The 18,781-nt window shown below is 46.9% G+C and overlaps 1 protein-coding gene and 1 long non-coding RNA gene across 14 annotated transcripts in view; one reads left to right on the top strand and one right to left on the bottom strand.

The window, feature by feature from the left end:
* Wdfy3 (WD repeat and FYVE domain containing 3) overlaps positions 1-18,781 on the top strand; it is a 253,981-nt gene that overhangs the window by 215,536 nt on the left and 19,664 nt on the right. For all 13 annotated transcript variants that reach the window (XM_076546791.1, XM_076546794.1, XM_076546795.1 and 10 more), the window contains 11 exons: positions 2,529-2,609; positions 4,888-4,942; positions 5,189-5,308; positions 6,830-6,947; positions 7,805-7,911; positions 9,399-9,552; positions 13,460-13,551; positions 13,757-13,969; positions 17,302-17,449; positions 17,533-17,687; positions 18,504-18,662. In XM_076546791.1, coding sequence (XP_076402906.1) covers positions 2,529-2,609; positions 4,888-4,942; positions 5,189-5,308; positions 6,830-6,947; positions 7,805-7,911; positions 9,399-9,552; positions 13,460-13,551; positions 13,757-13,969; positions 17,302-17,449; positions 17,533-17,687; positions 18,504-18,662 — 1,402 coding nt within the window. The remainder of the gene's footprint in view (positions 1-2,528; positions 2,610-4,887; positions 4,943-5,188; positions 5,309-6,829; positions 6,948-7,804; positions 7,912-9,398; positions 9,553-13,459; positions 13,552-13,756; positions 13,970-17,301; positions 17,450-17,532; positions 17,688-18,503; positions 18,663-18,781) is intronic.
* On the bottom strand, positions 16,657-18,275 carry LOC143267668 (uncharacterized). The gene is made up of 2 exons (XR_013043058.1): positions 17,966-18,275; positions 16,657-17,805 (listed from the first exon to the last, which is right to left on the bottom strand). It is a non-coding gene; the product is annotated as an uncharacterized LOC143267668 (long non-coding RNA).

The following is an 18,781-nucleotide window of genomic DNA, read 5'->3' as shown; positions in this document are numbered from 1 at the left end:
AGGAATGGGAGGGCCCATTGACAGCCTGTTCAGCTAGGTGCTTAAAATCCAGATTCCAGACCAGTGAGTCAGCGCCTTCGCAGGGTTATTTTCATTCCCAGCCTCTAGAAATGTGATTCCTCCAACTAGCTTTTAGAACGGTGCCAGCTCCTTATACAATAGCTTCTCTCCCTTCTGGTAAGTTATAGTGAGAACTATCAAAGGCTATTTATCACAAAGGCCAAGAGAAAAAAAATGTCACTTAAAAAATAATGCTTTAGTGGGCTGGAGAGATGGCTCAGTGACAAAGGAGCGTGGTACCAAAGCCCGGTGACAGGAGTTCGATCCCCAGAACCCACACAACGCAGAAGAGAAGCGACTTCACAGGCTCCCCTCTGACCTCCACACGTAGGCTGTTGCACCTGCCTGTGTACATACGCAATGATGAGGCAGCAAAAAACAAGTTGAAAAGGAATACTCCGGGTTCAGAATGTTCCACCTTTCTCTTACCTTCCGGTGAGACGCCAGAACTGAGTTCCCTTAGAAACAGGATCCCCGTGAGAGTCTTTGCTGCCCTAGAAGGAAAGTTGAATGCCTTCGTTGTTGAAAAAGTAGCATGGTCAGTTAAACTACTGATCAGTTCTAAGCATGTTTTGTCGTTGGTAAAAAGATCTAAAAAGGTACATGCTCGTGGTTGGTGGTTCTGTTAGACATGAGCATGGGAAGGGACCAGAGGCCTCCTTATACGAAGGATGGGGTAGCTCCTGGCACTCCCTGGGTTATCAGCTTCCTGATGACGTTACTTCCATGAGGACTAGCTAATATCATGCCCATTGCAGTGCAATACCACCTGTCCCCTTTATACATGGTGGCGCCTGCAGAGAGCACTAAATCCTAGATCTACTTCCTTGTAGCCTGTGTGCCCATCTGTGACAAAGCTTACCTTGTGAATGGGGCAGAGTAATGGACTAACAGCAGTAAAAATAAGTTGAAGCAACCACAGCCATGTGTTGTAATGGACGTTGTTGAAAACACAAGCATTTTTTAGTTCTGGAGTTTCCCATTTAATATGTTTTGGACTTTTTTTTTTTTTAATGTTCTTTAGTTGGCCATAGGTAACTAAGTGGCAGAGACCAAAACTGTAGATAGCAGAAGACCATTGCCAGTGTGTGAGCACAGAAATGACATGTCCTTTAAATATAGCCCCTAGACCGACTGGTGATCGATCCCAAACTCTCTCCCGTGTGAGAGGGCTGATGAGGTGACCGGTCCCCTTCCTCGTCTGACTGAGCAGTTGCACAGGCTATACCTTTCAGCATTCACAGCTGTGGGCTGCTGGGGAGAGGAGAGTTTGTCTTTCAGAAATTTCTTTGCGCATCCTTTCCAGGATTCCCCCCGCGATTTAAGGCATATACTGATGTCATGAGCAACTCTGCATATAAAAGTTGTCTCTTGCGTGTTTCTGTTCATTCCATGAAGTCTAACGGGTGTCGGCTGTGTCTTGCCTACTGTCAGGTGATTGTTTAGTTGCGGTCACTCGTTAGCACCTCATCTGTTGACTGGGGTCCCCTTCCCCACTCACGTGACAGCGCAGAAACAAGGAAGATGGAGCTGTGGGCCTTTCTAGCAGCATCCTGGTTACATAGTTGTCTCCCGGCAGCATCCTGGTTACATAGTCTCCTGGCAGCATCCTGGTTACATAGTTGTCTCCCGGCAGCATCCTGGTTACATAGTTGTCTCCTGGCAGCATCCTGGTTACATAGTTGTCTCCTGGCAGCATCCTGGTTACATAGTTGTCTCCCGGCAGCATCCTGGTTACATAGTCTCCTGGCAGCATCCTGGTTACATAGTTGTCTCCCGGCAGCATCCTGGTTACATAGTTGTCTCCCGGCAGCATCCTGGTTACATAGTTGTCTCCCGGCAGCATCCTGGTTACATAGTTGTCTCCTGGCAGCATCCTGGTTACATAGTTGTCTCCCGGCAGCATCCTGGTTACATAGTTGTCTCCCGGCAGCATCCTGGTTACATAGTTGTCTCCCGGCAGCATCCTGGTTACATAGTTGTCTCCCGGCAGCATCCTGGTTACATAGTTGTCTCCTGGCAGCATCCTGGTTACATAGTTGTCTCCCGGCAGCATCCTGGTTACATAGTTGTCTCCCGGCAGCATCCTGGTTACATAGTTGTCTCCCGGCAGCATCCTGGTTACATAGTTGTCTCCCGGCAGCATCCTGGTTACATAGTTGTCTCCCGGCAGCATCCTGGTTACATAGTTGTCTCCCGGCAGCATCCTGGTTACATAGTTGTCTCCCGGCAGCATCCTGGTTACATAGTTGTCTCCTGGCAGCATCCTGGTTACATAGTTGTCTCCTGGCAGCATCCTGGTTACATAGTTGTCTCCCGGCAGCATCCTGGTTACATAGTTGTCTCCTGGCTGCCATTTACAGCTATGGGGCCGGTCAGGGGCAGGAAAGCTGTAAGGAAAGGTCCTTGTTTCTTAGGGCTCCATTAGGTCCCTGCTGAGACTTCATTTGCACTTTTAAATTCTTTAGGTTCCTGGCAGTTGTGCCCTCTCTCACTGACAGCTCAGAGTCTGTCTCCGGTCAGAGACCAAACACCAGTGTGGAGCAAGGGTAAGTAGTGTGTTGCTTGCTCAATATCATTTCATGGTGAAATTAAAATGAGTTATATCTAGATAGAATTATTTGGTATTTTTCATCAGTTGTTATAGAAAAAATTTGAATTCTCGAAATATAAGCTTTTATTCTTTCATTTAGTGCTACATTTGAATATTTCTATCTTCAAAAATCTCTTTGGAAACATAACCTTCAGTCACTCACCTGTTCATTATATATATAAAGTATTCTCTGATCTTTTGATGCTACCTTTCCCAGGTTTTCTTATAGTACTAAAATGCGATTCTTCTTTGTTTTGAGTAGACTGTCTATAATAAAATGAAGTGTGTAAGGCTCTTGATACACAAAACCAAATTGATACACAAGAAATTCTCCATCTGTATTGTACCCTTATTAGATTGGTTTGCTTGACTCCATTAATTATCTAAATTTCGGATTTTATGAAACGCTTTCTTGTGCAATTGTGTATCTCACTGAGAGTACACTTGTATTCTGTTTGTCAGCTGATGGGTTCCTCCTATCTTGTGCCTGCTCTTCCCTGAGTTCTTGGTTAGAATGAAGTCTTGGTTAGCCTCTACTTGTTACAAATTTCCCAGCCCTCCTTGCTCTGTTGTTCTCTGGTGGTTACATTTAAACTCTCTGGCTCTGTGCGCAAGCCCATCACCCTCCAGCTCCCGCATAGCTCCTTTTACTCAGGTCCCTCTGGGTGCTGCAGCCTGGAAAGAAGCAGTGTTGAGGGACTGACTAAGAAATCACAAAAGATGTGAAAACTTAATAGAGAGTCTGTCTTTTACAAATGAATTGTCCTTTCAATCTGTCTTGCCAACATGTTGGGCGCCATTTATAGCTAGAGTTTTCCTGCCTTGTCCACAGTCAGGACAAATCTTTGTCACCCGCCAGTCCCACAGCTGCTCAGACCCAACCAAGTAAACACAGAGACTTATATTGCTTACAAACTGTATGGCCCGGGGCAGGCTTCTTGCTAACTGTTCCTATAGCTTAAATTAATCCATTTCCATAAATCTATACCTTGCAACATGGCTTGTGGCTTACCGGCATCTTCACTTGCTGCTTGTGATTGGCCACTGGCCAATCAGTGTTTTATTTATTGACCAATTAGAGCAATTTGACATATAGACCATCCCACAGCAAATCTGTGCACATCAAAACATATTAAGTTAATAAAAAAGTTGCTTTTATTTTTCTTTAACCAGTAGCAAATCAAAAACCCTAAATATGTGCTTTTGTTAACCTCAGGAACAGGTTCTAGAAGTTCCAGACGTGTTTGTTGTTAACATAAACACAGGAAGGGAAAGGTTTTCCTCCTCTGCTTTCTAGGACTGCGGAATGTTCTCACTCCCCTCGAGAGACAGCTCTGCAGGTTCACTTTGCCTGGTTGAAGGACTTTATCGATGTAGAAAATGACACCTGTGGCACTGAGTCTGGTGTGTGCCGTCTGCTGCCCCTTCAGATAATCAAGGCTATAGCCAGTGACTCTTGAGCCGGTGATTCCAGGTCTTTATCTGTGATGGATAATGACATGTATACATTGTACTATGTCTCTGGGCACTTAGAACCCAGGTCTTATGTAACATGAGTTCTAATAGGTCTTATAATAAAAACCCAGAGCCAGATATTGGGGTAAATGCTGAAAGATCAGAGAGACAAAGGAACAAGCCACTGCCACGTCTCACCTCACCAACTCTTATGAATCTTCTCACTGAATGCCCCTGAGTCCTCAGCTGAAAGGGGTCCCATGGAAAAGAGGCTTCAGCAGAAAAGGCTTAGTAGTTCCTGTCTCCTCACGCCTTATATACCCTTCTCTGCCCAGCCATAGTACTTCTTCCTAGTGCTGGGATTAAAGGCATGTGCCACCGCTGCCTGGCATTTATGTTTAATCTAGTGGCCTGTTCTGTCCTCTGATCTTCAGGCAAATTTTATTAGGGTATACAATATACCAACACAGTCTTTACCCATGATGGATAATGGCATGCATACATTGTGCTATGTCCCTGGGCACTTAGGCTGAATCATGAATAGTGAAACACAGTTCAGAGAAAAACGCCTCCCTTGGTATATTTGGTGCCTTCTGAATCATTTGGTTCAGATATGTTTCAAAGTGCTCATCACAGCCCTCTAAAGTGATTTCATGGACCACATTAACAGATCCACTGTGGGCTGGAAAGGACTTGTAGACAAGTGACTGAAACGTGTTGGTTGTAAAGCTGTTCAGATTTAAAACTCTGACCTATAACTGAGTTTCTTCTGTGTTTAGATCTGGATTACTTAGTACTTTGGTTGGAGAGAAGTCTGTGACTCAAAGATGGGAGGTAAGCACTAGCATGCGGAATGTTCCTCCATACCTTGTGGGTCATGGTCCTTAAAGGTAGATCGCAGAGGAGAGATTTCTCTTTGGGGTGTGTGTGTGTGTGTGTGTGTGTGTGTGTGTGTGTGTGTGTGTGTGTGTGTGTGCTGAAATCTTCTTTTTCTAAATGTCCATTTTTGCATATAAAATTTTTTAAGCAGCAAAAACAATTTATCGCTCTAAGATGTATCTCTTTATTGTCTTTCCTAAGAGAGGTGAAATCAGCAACTTCCAGTATCTGATGCACTTGAACACCCTGGCGGGCAGATCTTACAATGACCTTATGCAGTACCCCGTCTTCCCCTGGATCCTCGCAGACTACGACTCCGAGGTGAGCCGCGAGTCTTTGGCTGACTGTGATACATTTTCATAAAGGAGAGAAATTTCAGTTCCCCTGTGCCTGCTCTGCAGTCTTGTGTTCCTTGATCAGCACAGGTACTTCCTGTGAAGAAGGCAAGAGGAGATTTAGCTTGCACACACTGGGAATATAACGTGTAAGGTTAGGTAATGGAGTCCCTCCTGGGGTACTGGGCACTGACTCACAATGTCTGTCCAGTTTTCCTTCAGTGCTAATCAATTTGCATCCACCGGAAGCACCAGAAATTGCCTTTGCAGTTTGAATTGGTGGCTAGGAAAAAATGGGAAGTGACCCTTTCTACAGAACATCACTGCTGCATAAAAGGACTATTTTCTGCTTTCCTGAGAAGCATGGGGGATTTCTCATAACTTGGGACTCCAGATCCATAGCATCCGATGTTCATGTCCTCACTCCTCTCTGCCCACGCCTCCTGTCTGGTGGAGATGAGGCTGGCCCTGCTAAAGCAGGAACCAGTGGAGTAATACAAGATTGGCATTTGTGAGAAGCATGAGAAAGATTAGTCACTCTCAGAATTCCAAAATCCATTTGACTTTGTCTCTTGCTAGAATCAGAGCTGCTTGAATGATCAGAAATTTTATGTATTATATTCTGGAGAAAATTGAAGCTTTTGTCCTCAGAAAAATGCTAGTTTTCTAAAAGAATACCAATCTCCCCTATCTGCATAGACACAACTAAGGTGCTCTTGACATGTGAGTCTGATTCACGGCTGAGTGGATGAATACATCCTACAGGGTGGTCAAGGGGAAAGACTCACAAGATGAAAATGTTCAAGTTCATCTGGAGAAGAAAGTTTTACATTACAGAGGGTGCATTTGTGTGGGGAGGTCATCAGGCCCCCCACTTCTCCATCCAGGCACAACCGCAGCTCCATCCATGCGTCTGTAGGGCGTGCCTGCCTCTGCCTTCCGTCCGCCTCCCTCGGCTTTCCCAGCACCACTTGCGTCTGTGCCTCTCCCTGGATCATTGCCCCAGGCTTCCTCTCAGTTCCCACACTCTTCTCCCTCCGTCTGCTCTGTACGTCAGGGTCCTCACAGAGTTAACTGGCTTACACCTGTCTAAAGTAATTCCGTGGGACGCCCAAGCCCCTCCTCTCCCGCAGAAGCTTTTCTCATGTGGTCCAGCCTGCCTGGAATTGTCCTGTGAGCTTTCACGTTTCTCAGCACCTGGCTAGTCTGAGGTATCCTTTAGTCCACGGAGATACTGCTGAATGGGAGCTTTAGTGTCTGCAGTGTCCGCTGTGGCCTTGTTAAAAACTAGAGGTGTCTCCCTGTGAAATGCATAATTTCCAAAACACTTGTCAAGCACTGCCACTTGCCAAGCCTTGCTTCGGAATGTAAGGTGTGTAAACAGTACACAAGCTGGTATTTCTGAGTTCTTTCCACAGATAGGGTCGCTGCCCACTACAGCCACTGCATCTCCTCTGGGGAGAAGGGTGCCTGGTAACCTTGCAGTGGGTTTGGTTTTGTGTTTCAGGAGGTTGATCTTACGAATCCCAAGACCTTCAGAAACCTGGCTAAGCCCATGGGCGCCCAGACGGACGAGCGGCTGGCCCAGTACAAGAAGCGGTATAAGGACTGGGAAGACCCCAATGGTGAGGCGCTCCTTCTGCCTTTGACTTTGTATTTCAGTTTCGAAAGTAAACACTGGTTAGTGCTCTGACACCTGTGGGTGCACCTGCGAGCTGCGGCTGTTCCACGTGCACACTTGCACACGTTACATGTGCACACGTTAGTACAGTAGAGACTCGGTTTTCATGCCAGTCTGTGGCCATCTCTGTAAGATGCTTGTAGCTGTCTGCAGAGCCCTGCGGGAAACTATCTCCTGTGTCTTGGTCTCTGATAATATTTAGTCTGGGAACTACACATTTATTTACTACGTCCCTTTTCATTTCATTTGGGTACTTTTTTAAAAGCCCTTCATTTAAAATTATGAATTGATGTTTGTAAAATGTACACTTTGTTATATCTAGTGGCTTGTTTTTCTCCCTCAGATTCATAAAGCAAAGGGGGAAAACCTTGAATTTAAGCTTCTCAGTATGCCTGTGCCCATAGTCTTTCTCTCCCTCTCATCCTGTCTGCCAAGGAAGATACGCAATAACGATATGTACTATTGCGCTGCATCTGTAGACAGCAGTTTAGAGAAGAAGTCATAACTTAATAAAGACAAGTAGCTAATGAGTTGGTATTCTCCTTCTGTGGAAGATGGCTTGCTGTTAGAGGGAACAAGACCCCAAAACTGACCGTGGGAGATGCACTTCTCTTTGGAGAGACCCCAGCAGGCTGTGTCCCTGAGGGGTAGTGGGGTGAGGGTCCCTGCTGTCTGGACCTGGAACTGGCTGCGTTTGGTGTCACAGTTGCCAGCATTTCCAGACCTACTGGTTTGATTAACACCAAGTTTACGTTTCATTTCCTCTTTTGTTTTTAATGATGCCCCAACTGTCTGGAGCAGGGGAGACTCCAGCGTACCACTATGGCACCCACTATTCATCTGCAATGATTGTGGCTTCGTATCTTGTAAGGATGGAGCCTTTCACACAGATATTCTTACGGCTTCAGGTAAAGCTCGAACTTCGAATTTTTACCAATCTCATTAAGTGTGCTTTCATTTCAAATTGTCATTAAAAAAAAAAAACACCTCACCTCATGAGGAACACTGGGGAGCTTTAGTCCTGACAAGCTGGTCATTCAGAGCTGAGCTGAATTCTGCTAGGCTTAAGCTGTTAAACTAGAATTCATCTAGAGTGAAGTGCCAGGATCCTGTAGTTAAACGGCACACATACTGCAGCCGGGGAGAGGGTGTTTAGTCTCAACTAGCTGGACTCAGCGAGTGTTTTATTTTAAAGGCCCTCCGCTGTGTCCACATTCTCTCTGTGCTTCAGCACATGCCTGTCCACTGCCCCCTGTGCACTCGTCACCCTTTGCCTGTTCGGAAGGACGTCAGAGGACAAGGACAGATCTCTGTCTCACGGTTTCAGGCTTTTAGTGAAGGAGACAGTAGCTACACATTGTTTTTAATGAGTCAGTTCTGAAGTGGTTTTAGGGTGTGACCAACTCTATCAGAAAAAATGTGAATGACCAGTGGACAGTGGGGGAGGGGGAGGCAGCTTAACCCGGGGTGGCTGAGGGAGCTGAGGGGCCCTGCGAACACCTGAACACACAGTGGAATCTACAGGAGGCCCGAGGCAAGCGTGGGGGTGGGGAACAGCAGGGGGCCGGGGTACCCAGAACAGAATGAGGAAGAAAGAAAGTCATAAGCAAGGAATGAAGGAAGAAACAGTACAGAGCAGGGCAGACCTTGGCCACCGCCGCCTGTGGCCTTGACCGCCGCCGCCCGTGGCCTTGGCCGCCGCCGTCCGTGGCCTTGACGCTTCCTATAGCACCTGCCAGTGACCGCTGCTCCGTGTTCACTAGAGCAGTCAGGGTCTCATGACAGAGGAAGCTGATGAGTCTCGGAGGGTCCATGGGTAAAAATGATTCCTGCCCTAACTTGGTTATCAACCGTTAACCTCTGAAAACTTTCCACTCAGCCTCATAGCTGTGAAAACTTAGATGTCGTGTTAATTGACGTTAACATGCACAAGGAAGTCAGGGCATCAACCAGAGGCAAATATGGACGAGACTCCCGTACGGAACTCGTTACCCTGTGAACTAATGTAAAAAGCAGAACTGGCCAAACATCCATTCATACGTAGTAACTTCACTTTCCAATTCCATGTGGTTTACGCGAGAATCTTTCCTCGGGGCTTCATCATTTGTGGAAGAATTCTTACTCCCTTATAGTCTTGATGTCTCTCTAAAGACTAATATTGTAAATGAGTTTTACAATGTTTCATAGTTGAGTTGTGCTTTGATTACAAAACAGTTACACTGGGCATCTTTTGTAAAGAATACACCAAGGAGAAACAGATTTTATGATTATTCAAAGTTCTGCAAAGAGACGAGGATATAGACAAGAGTGTTGGAGGTGTTGTAGCCCTTGAACTTGACAGACTCTGTGGCTCGGTGTTCCCTAATGGAGAGGTGCCTCCTCCTCCTGCCCACAGGGCGGACACTTCGATCTGGCAGACCGGATGTTCCACAGCGTGCGGGAAGCCTGGTACTCAGCGTCCAAGCACAACATGGCGGATGTGAAGGAGCTTATCCCGGAGTTCTTTTACTTACCGGAATTCCTGTTCAACTCCAACAACTTTGACCTGGGTACGTAGAAGTGGCGCTTCTTAGGAATGTTAGCCGTCGTCCTTATAAGGACTGTCCACGGTGCTTGCACAAGAAGCTCCCTCTAATCCACCCTGCCGCACTGACTGCTGTGCTTGGAGTTGTGGCTAAAGGAAACACAGGAAAGCCGTTTCATGCCTCCACAGAGCCAGTTCCAGTGGGTGTCGGGGAGAAATTTTACCCTGACACAGACGGCACCCAGTAGTCGGGGTCGTGTTGTTTCAGTGAAAGCAAAGTGGAGTCAAAATGTATTTGAGAAACACTACTGTTGAAAACCTATTGATGGCCAGGAGTGGCATACAGAATCTTCTGAGTCATCTTAATCTTGTATGTTACCTGAGGCATTATCAGTTTATATGCTCATTTGTTTCAAAACGACAGTTTAAAAATAATTTTAAATCATGTTTCTTTACCCCGTGACTGTCCTGTTTTCCGGGGAGGGAAAAAGACCAAATCAGCATGTCTTAAAAAGAGAAAATTTCCATGTGTTTCTCCTGTTACCTGGCAGTTAGGGGAAGTGCTTGACTTCAGTTACAGTTTTGTGGATCACAATGTGCTGATCTCTGCTTCTGAGGGTTTCTTTGAAAACAGCAAAAGTCGATTGTTCCTACTTTAGAATATTCCAGCCAGCTGCTCTTTTGTTTGCCTTTTTTAATAACCTGTTTTCCATCAGTGTTCATGGTTACACAGCATGCTGTGCACACTTACAGTCCAAGCACTTACGGAGGGGGGGGGGGGGCATCGTCAGTTCCACACTGGCGTAAACATTTAAACATGAAGGCATTACATGGCCTAGTGGCTCGCTCCTAAATGTACAGAATGGAAGCCAGAGGCTCAGGCGAGCACACGTGTGTGAGTGCCCTCGTGGCTGAACACATTCTGAGGCTCAGATAAGAAATGTTACTCATCCCACGCAACAAATTCCTAATCATCAGCATTGGAAAAGGCTTTGGAGATTTCAGCCTATGCAAGGGGGCATCACAGCAGAGGCTCATGGGGTAGAAAGGCCGTTCTCCTGCGTCGAGGAAGCAGAATGAAATGAGTAAGAAGAGACTGGTGCTCGCTGTTTCCTCCAGGGCATGCCCCGTGACCAGAGACCTGCCCCTGAGCCCACCCTCTTAAAGTCAATGTCACCTCCTTGTATCACCAGTCTAGGGACTGTGCATTTGACCAAACAGGGACCTCGGGAGTATATGCCGGGTCTAGTGCAGCAGTAGGTGAACCTCAGAAACCTAATGCTTAGTCGGAAAATCCAGCACCGAAGCCCGTCGTCACACAATGCGTGATGCTTGGCAAGCCTCAGAACAGGCAAATCCACCGACACAAGACACACTGGTGGTTACCACGCACGGGAGAGAATAATGAACCGCTTCATGGTTTCTTGGGGTTGATAAAAGTGCTCTGAAACCACAGAGAATGCCAGCTGCATACCTGCTGAATTACTAAATGCCATTGAATTAGTCTCTTTAAAATGATTAATTTCGTTATATGGCTGTTACCTGAAGAACACATACAAAAACAAGCCGCCGCCAGTTGCCGCCCTCTGAGCAAAGATTAGCGATGTGAAAGAGTGCATCTAGGCTTGCTTTCCGGTTGTTCTAGCGCCCCTGTTCCGAGGTGTTTTCCTTGGGAGGAGCAGCTGCAGAATACATAGACCAAGGATTTCTCTGCGACCGCACTGCGTCAGATGTCTTTAAAATGACTGGTAGTTCTGAGGAAATATGTCTGACATGAGGATCCTCTAAAGGCAGATTGTGTCTCAAAGAGGCCTAGGGATTGTTGCTTGTTTTTTATCCTCAAAAAATTAGGTCTGAAAAAAAAAATTAGGTCTGTGGGGCTTGAAAGATGACTTGATGGTTAAGAGTGAAGACCATCTTGTCAGAGGATCCTAGGTCAGTTCCCAGCAGCCATGTAGATCGGCTCACAACTATCTGTAATTCCACCTCCTGGAGATCTGAGTCCTCTGGCTTCTGCAGGCACATGCGCGCGCGCACACACAGTGGGGGATCATTTCAGGGGCTTAGGGAATGTGTGAAGTGTGTGGTCACTATAATGATTTGACTTAAGTCATATGGTAATTTCTAACCCAAGCAACACATTGGTCAGTGAACTGGTTTTTATATCCACCACATTATAAATAATCAAGTCCCAGTGATGAGCACGTGATGGTTTCTGCGGGAAGTATTTTTCCTGGCTTTCTCTTGGAGGCAGCCCAGGGCTCTGAAATCTGAAAACTGATCTACTTGAGGAAACTTAACACGGCATTTATCTAACCAGCTGCTGTGAAGTTCCCCAATTGTTTATTGTTTACACTTCTCACAGTGCTGATCTCATTTGTACCTATGGGTGCTATAAGCTGAAATGACCTTTTAGAGTTATTTCATTAAACATAAAAAGAACCTGTTTTTCTAGATGAGAATTCCAATTAATTTTTCAAACCTCCTAGCATATGGTTTCTTTTTTTTTTTTTCTTAAAGTTGGAAATCTTATTTTCTAGCCCAGGCTAGCCTATAACTTGCTATGTAGCCCAGGCTGGCCTATAACTTGCTATGTAGCCCAGGCTGGCCTTTAACTTGATATGTAGCCCAGGTTGGCCTTTAACTTGATATGTAGCCTAGGCTGGCCTTTAACTTGATATGTAGCCTAGGCTGGCCTCCAGTTTGCAGTCCCCATCTCCCCTTCTTAAGTGTTAGGATTATATATGTGTACCACTGTGCTGGCCTCAAATTATTTCTTTAACACTTTCAGATTATCTCATATAACTTAAATAAGTTTAAACAGAATAAGTACCAATATTTATTGCAAAATGATGTTTTTGTTTCTGCCAAGAAGCTCTAGTTTTTCCAAGAGTTTTCTTTTAATGTTGCAAAAAATTATTGTTTCAGATTTTATTTTATTTTATTTTTTTTCTTAAAAAAAAAAGAAATATTTTTATTTTATAATTAACTTAATTTCACATAACAGCCATGGATTCCCCAGTCCTCCCTCCTCCCACCCCCCAGCCCTCCCCTTCAATTCACCCCCCATTCCCACCTCCTCCAAGGCAAGTTCTCCCTTGGGGATTCAGCCCAGCCTGGTAGACTCAGCCGAGGCAGGTTCAGTGCCCTCTTCCCTACACCAAGGCTGAGCAAAGTGTCTCAGGATAGGCCCCAGACATATTTTATATATGTCTCAGATGTATTTTCTGACTACTAAATCACCATCTTTTTGTATTCAAAATAATTATCCTTCACTTTGAATTGTTTATTTCTTTTTTTTTTAACTTATAAACTGTATGGGAAAAAACAGATTTTATTTTTTAATGAAGCTCATCACTGCAAAATATCTGTTTTCTATGAGTGCCTTAAGTGTCAGCCAGGCATGGTGGTAGGTGCCTTTCATCCAAGCACTTGGGAGGCAAAGGCAGGTGAATTTCAAGGCCAGCCAGAGCTACACAATAGGAAGATCCTGTGTTAAAAGTCTATGTATACATTTTTTAAATATCAAAAGATGAGCAAACTCATGTACTGAAGTTATCATAACATGTGCCATTGAAAGGGAATTTGCAGCTGTCAGCATTCCAGAAAGTGCTGTGTTGTTCTTAGAGGACAGTAAGCTTAGCATCAGAGCCCGAGTCTTACCAGGGAGAAACTGTTTACCTTTGTAAATCGGCCCTCCTGAAAGACACTTGGGAGAGTTTGCCTTTTTTTTTTTTTTTTTTAACAGTTGGCAATCTTTCTGAGGCTTGCTCTAGGGAGCAGCCTTGGAGAAAGGCCACCACACAGACTCAGGAAAAGGGGTCAGGGGATGTTCTCATCGCCCTGGTGATGACTCGAACACGATTTCTGTCTCTTTAGTGGGAAGCTAACCCCTAAACTCACACTTCCTTCCTAACTGTCCAATTCCACAGGCTGTAAACAAAATGGCACCAAGCTCGGAGACGTTATCCTTCCACCGTGGGCAAAGGGAGACCCAAGAGAGTTCATCCGAGTCCACCGGGAGGTAAGGGAAGTTGGGGTCCACCTGCCCAGTGACCGCAGCATGAAGAGAGGACCCTGAGGAGTGTGCCTCACATTCTTTAAGTTACTTGTACTATCCTTGTGATTCTTAATTATTTTAATTCCTGTTGACCTCTAGCCAAGTTTCTTTCACTGTGGGAAAAGGTAGTAACAGCCAGGCAGTGACTCAGCCTGTTTTGGACCCCCAGGCTCTGGAGTGTGATTATGTGAGTGCCCACCTCCACGAGTGGATCGACCTCATCTTTGGCTATAAGCAGCAAGGCCCTGCTGCCGTAGAGGCTGTCAACGTCTTCCATCACCTTTTTTATGAGGGTCAAGTGGATATCTACAACATAAACGACCCACTGAAGGAGACGGCCACCATCGGGTTCATTAATAACTTCGGTCAGATCCCTAAGCAGGTATGGCTGCTCTTATCATTGGTGGATTTGTTTCCCTCTGTAGGCGTGGGAGATGACTGTGCAGTAGTAACTGACAGCCGACCACTTGCCCATGAAACTCAGTAGATGGCTCATTATTACTTTCCTTCCTGTTACACAGTCCACGTACGTATGTATGTATGTACGTAGGATTTTTGTTGCTTCATACTTTTCCTTCACAAACTAGGTACATGTTCATGTATTGTGCTCAAGACCTACCAGGAGGTGCCTTGTGGGCCACAGAATATGGAGATGGGATTTCATCTTGATGCCAGTCCAAACCCAGTGGTGACCATAGGCAAGGAAATGGCATGGCTGCATTTAACTTCAGTGTGTTCATTATAGCCCCCCCCCCACACACGCACACACTCTCTCTCACATGCGCACACACACACTCTCTCTCACATGTGCACACACATACACATGCACACATGCGTGCACGCTCTCACACACGCACACACACTCTCTCTCACATGCACACACACACATGCATACGTTCTCTCTCTCTCCCTCTCCCTCCCTCCCTCTCTCTCTCTCTCTCTCTTTCTCTCTCTCTCTCTCTCTCTCTCACACACACACGCACACACACCTTAGAGGAACCGTGATGGGAACTGAAGACCACTTAGTGCCTGTCCTAGTGATTGGCTGCTGCTGTGATAAAGTCCCCAGACAAGAAGCAGCTTAGAGAAGAAAGAGCTGATGTTAGCTCACAGTCCCTGGTCACAGTCCCTCAGGAAGTCAAGGCAGGAGCTTGAAGCAGCTGCTTCACAGATCGCATCCACAGTAGAGAGCAGAGAGAAATTAGTGCTTAGTGCTTAGAGCACTTTTTCTGCTCTTATGCAGGCCAAGGCCAAAATCCTGAGGATGCTGCCACTCAGTTTCAGGCTGGGTATCCCAGCCTCATTTAAGGCAATCAGAACGATCCCCACAAACATGCTCAGAGGCCAGTTTGATTTTGATAATTCCTCATTGCGACTTCCAGGTGACTCTAGGTCTCAAGTCAGTCGTTATAAGTAATCATCATGGAGGTCTGTTGTGACTGGGCCACAATCTCAATGGAGATATGAAAAGGGCTGTGCTGAGTTAGGACTGTCTGGACAGAAAGTGGCAGCTTCCCCCGATCTGAACGCTGAGAAGAAAGGCACGCAGCCCCCAGACTGGAGACCACTGCATTGAGCCCAGTGAGGAGCAAACCTCCCTCCTCCATCCCCACAACACTGTGGCAGACACACCTAGGGCCAGGCTGCTCATGCCACCCGCCTGTGACAAGGCCTGAGGCTCTGCACTGAGGGCCCTGGCCTCCTCGGTCTTGGGGCAGCTGTTATGTCTTCCAGAGGTTTACCATCTCCAAGGTTTCTAGTGTTGACACTGGGAACACATGGAAGAATGGCAAGCTCTGCACGTGGAAAAGCAATGGAGAACTGTAGGACAGCCAGTACTGTCCTTCACCATGCAGCCCGAGTCTGCCTCCAGAGCAGAGTGATGCTGAGACCTCCCTCCTCCCCCCCTACCCGTTGCTCTTTCCTGAGGGTTACAGGGGCAGGATATCTGCAGGAAGTGCATGTATTGAACAAACCTCAAGACCTTGCACCAGAGAGTTCAGTTTCCAGCCCCCTCTTGGGTGGTTCACAGCCATCCTAACTCTAGCTCCAGGGGACTCTGACTCCCTCTTCTGGTGTCCGAGGGCACTGCACGTGTCTCTCTCTCTCTCTCTCTCTCTCTCTCTCTCTCTCTCTCTCTCTCTGACACACACACACACACACACACACACACACATTTTAGAGACCCTGTACTATTGTAAGATTGCTTTATTGCTTTGGTATAAGAAGCTAGCAGAGTTATTTCTAAGACATTCCGTTAAATAAAAGAGAATATTTTCATACGTAGGTTGTATGGTCACTGTATGTACGTAACTTTGTATACCTGCAACTCTGCACAGTACCATAGCCTTCGTCAGAACTCCTGTTGTGTGATAAACCCCATGGGCCAAGAGCAAGTAGGGTGGGGGTATTTTATCTTACAGCTTGTAGCCCATCATCCAGGGAAGTCAGGACAGGAACCTGGAGGCAGGAGCTGATGCAGAAACCATGAAGGGGTGCTGCTTACTGGCTTGCTCCCCACGGCTTGCATACCACCTGCCCAGTGGGCTGAGCCCTTCTGCGTCAATCACTGATCATGAAAAGGCCCCACAGTTTTTCTCACAGGCCAGTCTAGTCAGGGCATTTTCTCAATGGAGGTTCCTTCTTCCCAAACGACTGCAGCCTCTCTGGGTTAACATAAAACGAACAGGGACAGTCTTCGTGTAAAGTTCTTTCATGTCTAGGCATGCTTTGTAGTGTGTGTTTCTGTTTTACAATGTCCAAATCTACAGAACCCTGGCCCATGTCCCCACAAATATCTAAACTAGAAACAAGGGTCTCAAAGGCTCAGGAGTCTGCACCTGGATTCCTGTATGTCAGGTGTTTTCCCCATTTTTTTCTCCAGTGATCGCAGTAAGGTCTCCTAGAATATGGTTGTGGATCATCGTAAGAGCGCAGATACTTTTTCTCAAATACCAGTTTCCCAGCATAAATGACAATATAAGTACTTCAAAGAGTTTGAAAAAAAACATTAAGTGGACTTTTAATATTTTTGATCTTGTAGAAATAGTGGACAAAAAAATGCCAAAGTTGTTTTCTTCTTTTAAAGATCTGTTTTATTGGGGAAAAAAAATAAGAGTGAGCCTGACAGAAAGCGCTGTGATGCAAGTCCTGCCCCTGACTACTGTGTTGTGGGCACTCACAGTCTTCTTAACCTCTTCGAATTTCTTTCCTTGAATGCAAGATGGATTCATAAATTTGCAGCAAGAGCACCTCAAAGACACCAAAGTGGCGTCGTCCGGTCACATTAGGGACAGCCGTGCGGGGCGCAGCATTGCTGAGTCCCCTTAAGGATGGCTGTGCCGAGCAGGACCACATCCCATTGTTACAGTCAGTGTCTGCCTCAGGGACAGGAGATCAGGTCATGGAGAACTGCTTGCCTTCTAAACACCGCTGGACAATAACTGTCAGTCAGTGTGTAGTTTGAGTAATGACGTTTTCTCAGGAAGTTAATTCAGCTTTGTGTGGGTATGGTGACCCCAGCTCCGGCACCATAATCCTGTCACTGCTTACTGTGGTTAAGTCTCACAGTCTCAGCCTCTGACCCGCTATCCTCAGATGAAAACCGGGGATAATACAATATATAATGCATGTAAAGCTTATGTCAAGAAAGCCATGATGCTTGCACAAAGTGCTGAGTACATGTCGTCCTATAAAGTGTGTTATCCTCTTCAGTTGTTTAAAAAACCCCATCCGCCAAAGCGAGTGAGGAGTCGGCTCAATGGAGACAACATGGGGATCTCCATCCCGCCGGGAGTCACGGGTGACAAGATCTTCTTCCATCACCTAGACAACCTGAGGCCTTCCCTGACCCCAGTGAAAGGTAAGATGGTGGGCACCAGCTCTCGGGGTGTGAGCCTGAGAGTCCGGGTCCCCATCTGACTTCACGCAATGGTTCCTTCGTAGAACTCAAAGAGCCTGTGGGGCAAATCGTCTGCACGGACAAAGGCATCCTCGCAGTGGAGCAGAACAAGGTCCTGATCCCACCAGCCTGGAACAAGACCTTCGCCTGGGGCTACGCAGACCTCAGCTGCAGGCTGGGGACCTACGAGTCAGACAAGGTGCGCATTGCTGGCCTGCTTCAGCCTCGCCCCTTCGTGGTCTGGACAACCGGGCTGAACAGCCGGGGAGCAGCTAGGCCAGGCTCTGTCAACTTCCTGTTCCAGATCAAGGAGCGAGCTGCAGAAGAACAAGTGTTTCTTAGAAATCTGTGAAGCGGGTGCAGACAGCTCTCCTCCCGCTCCCAGAATTCCTCTAAGAGACCCTAGCCAGCAAAGGGCTCACCCTTTCTGCAACCCGGCTACCCTCTTCTTCGTCAAGTAACGATCTGGCCCCTTACCAATGTTAGTCCCCTAAAGCAGCCCCGTCCCCCAGCACAGACGCTGCCGCTGTGGCCTAGAGAAGCAAATGGGTGATCCTTTAGTGGATGTTGCCCTCTGCTGGCTCCTCCCACTCTCTGGTCACACTGGGCACTATTCTCTGTGGGCAGTGTTTCTCAAACAAGCATGTTTTCCCTATGCATGCTTTCCGTGGCCACAGTGTACAGGCCCTTTTAACCATGCTACCATCATCACACAGGTTGAACATTATCTTCCCAAACTGGATAAAGATCAGACTGTTATGCACACGGTCTCTTAATTTTGATGCTTAGCAGCTTCTGTAGTTTAGACGTTCTTGGGCAGTTGGGGTAGAACGTCAGTGGAACTGTCACTAACTGAACCCTGTTCACTGTAACTGAACCCGGCTCAGGGTGGGAGACAGTGCCTGCCTGGGCTGCCTCCCACAACCTTCTCTGGGAACTCAGCTCTGCCCCTTGTGTGGCTGAAGTCTGCAGCAGCACTTGGTGGCATGTGTCTCACGTCCACTTTGTCTCCCAGGCGGTGACTGTTTATGAATGTTTGTCCGAGTGGGGCCAGATCCTCTGTGCCATCTGCCCCAACCCCAAGCTGGTGATTACGGGTGGAACAAGTACTGTGGTGTGCGTGTGGGAGATGGGCACCTCCAAGGAGAAGGCCAAGCCCCTCACGCTCAAGCAGGTAAGCACGCAGCGGGGAGAGGGTGGCCACATTCCCCTGCTCAGCTGCCAGGCTCCAGAACATGCTTGGGGAAGGTGTCGTTCCGCTCTGAGGGGTGAGGCTGGGTACTCTAGGCTGTC

Source organism: Peromyscus maniculatus, chromosome 10 (genome assembly GCF_049852395.1).
Source record: "Peromyscus maniculatus bairdii isolate BWxNUB_F1_BW_parent chromosome 10, HU_Pman_BW_mat_3.1, whole genome shotgun sequence".
NCBI classification, from domain to species: domain Eukaryota; kingdom Metazoa; phylum Chordata; class Mammalia; order Rodentia; family Cricetidae; genus Peromyscus; species Peromyscus maniculatus.
Note: the sequence above shows the minus strand (reverse complement) of the source record. Positions and strands in the feature narration are given on the sequence as shown.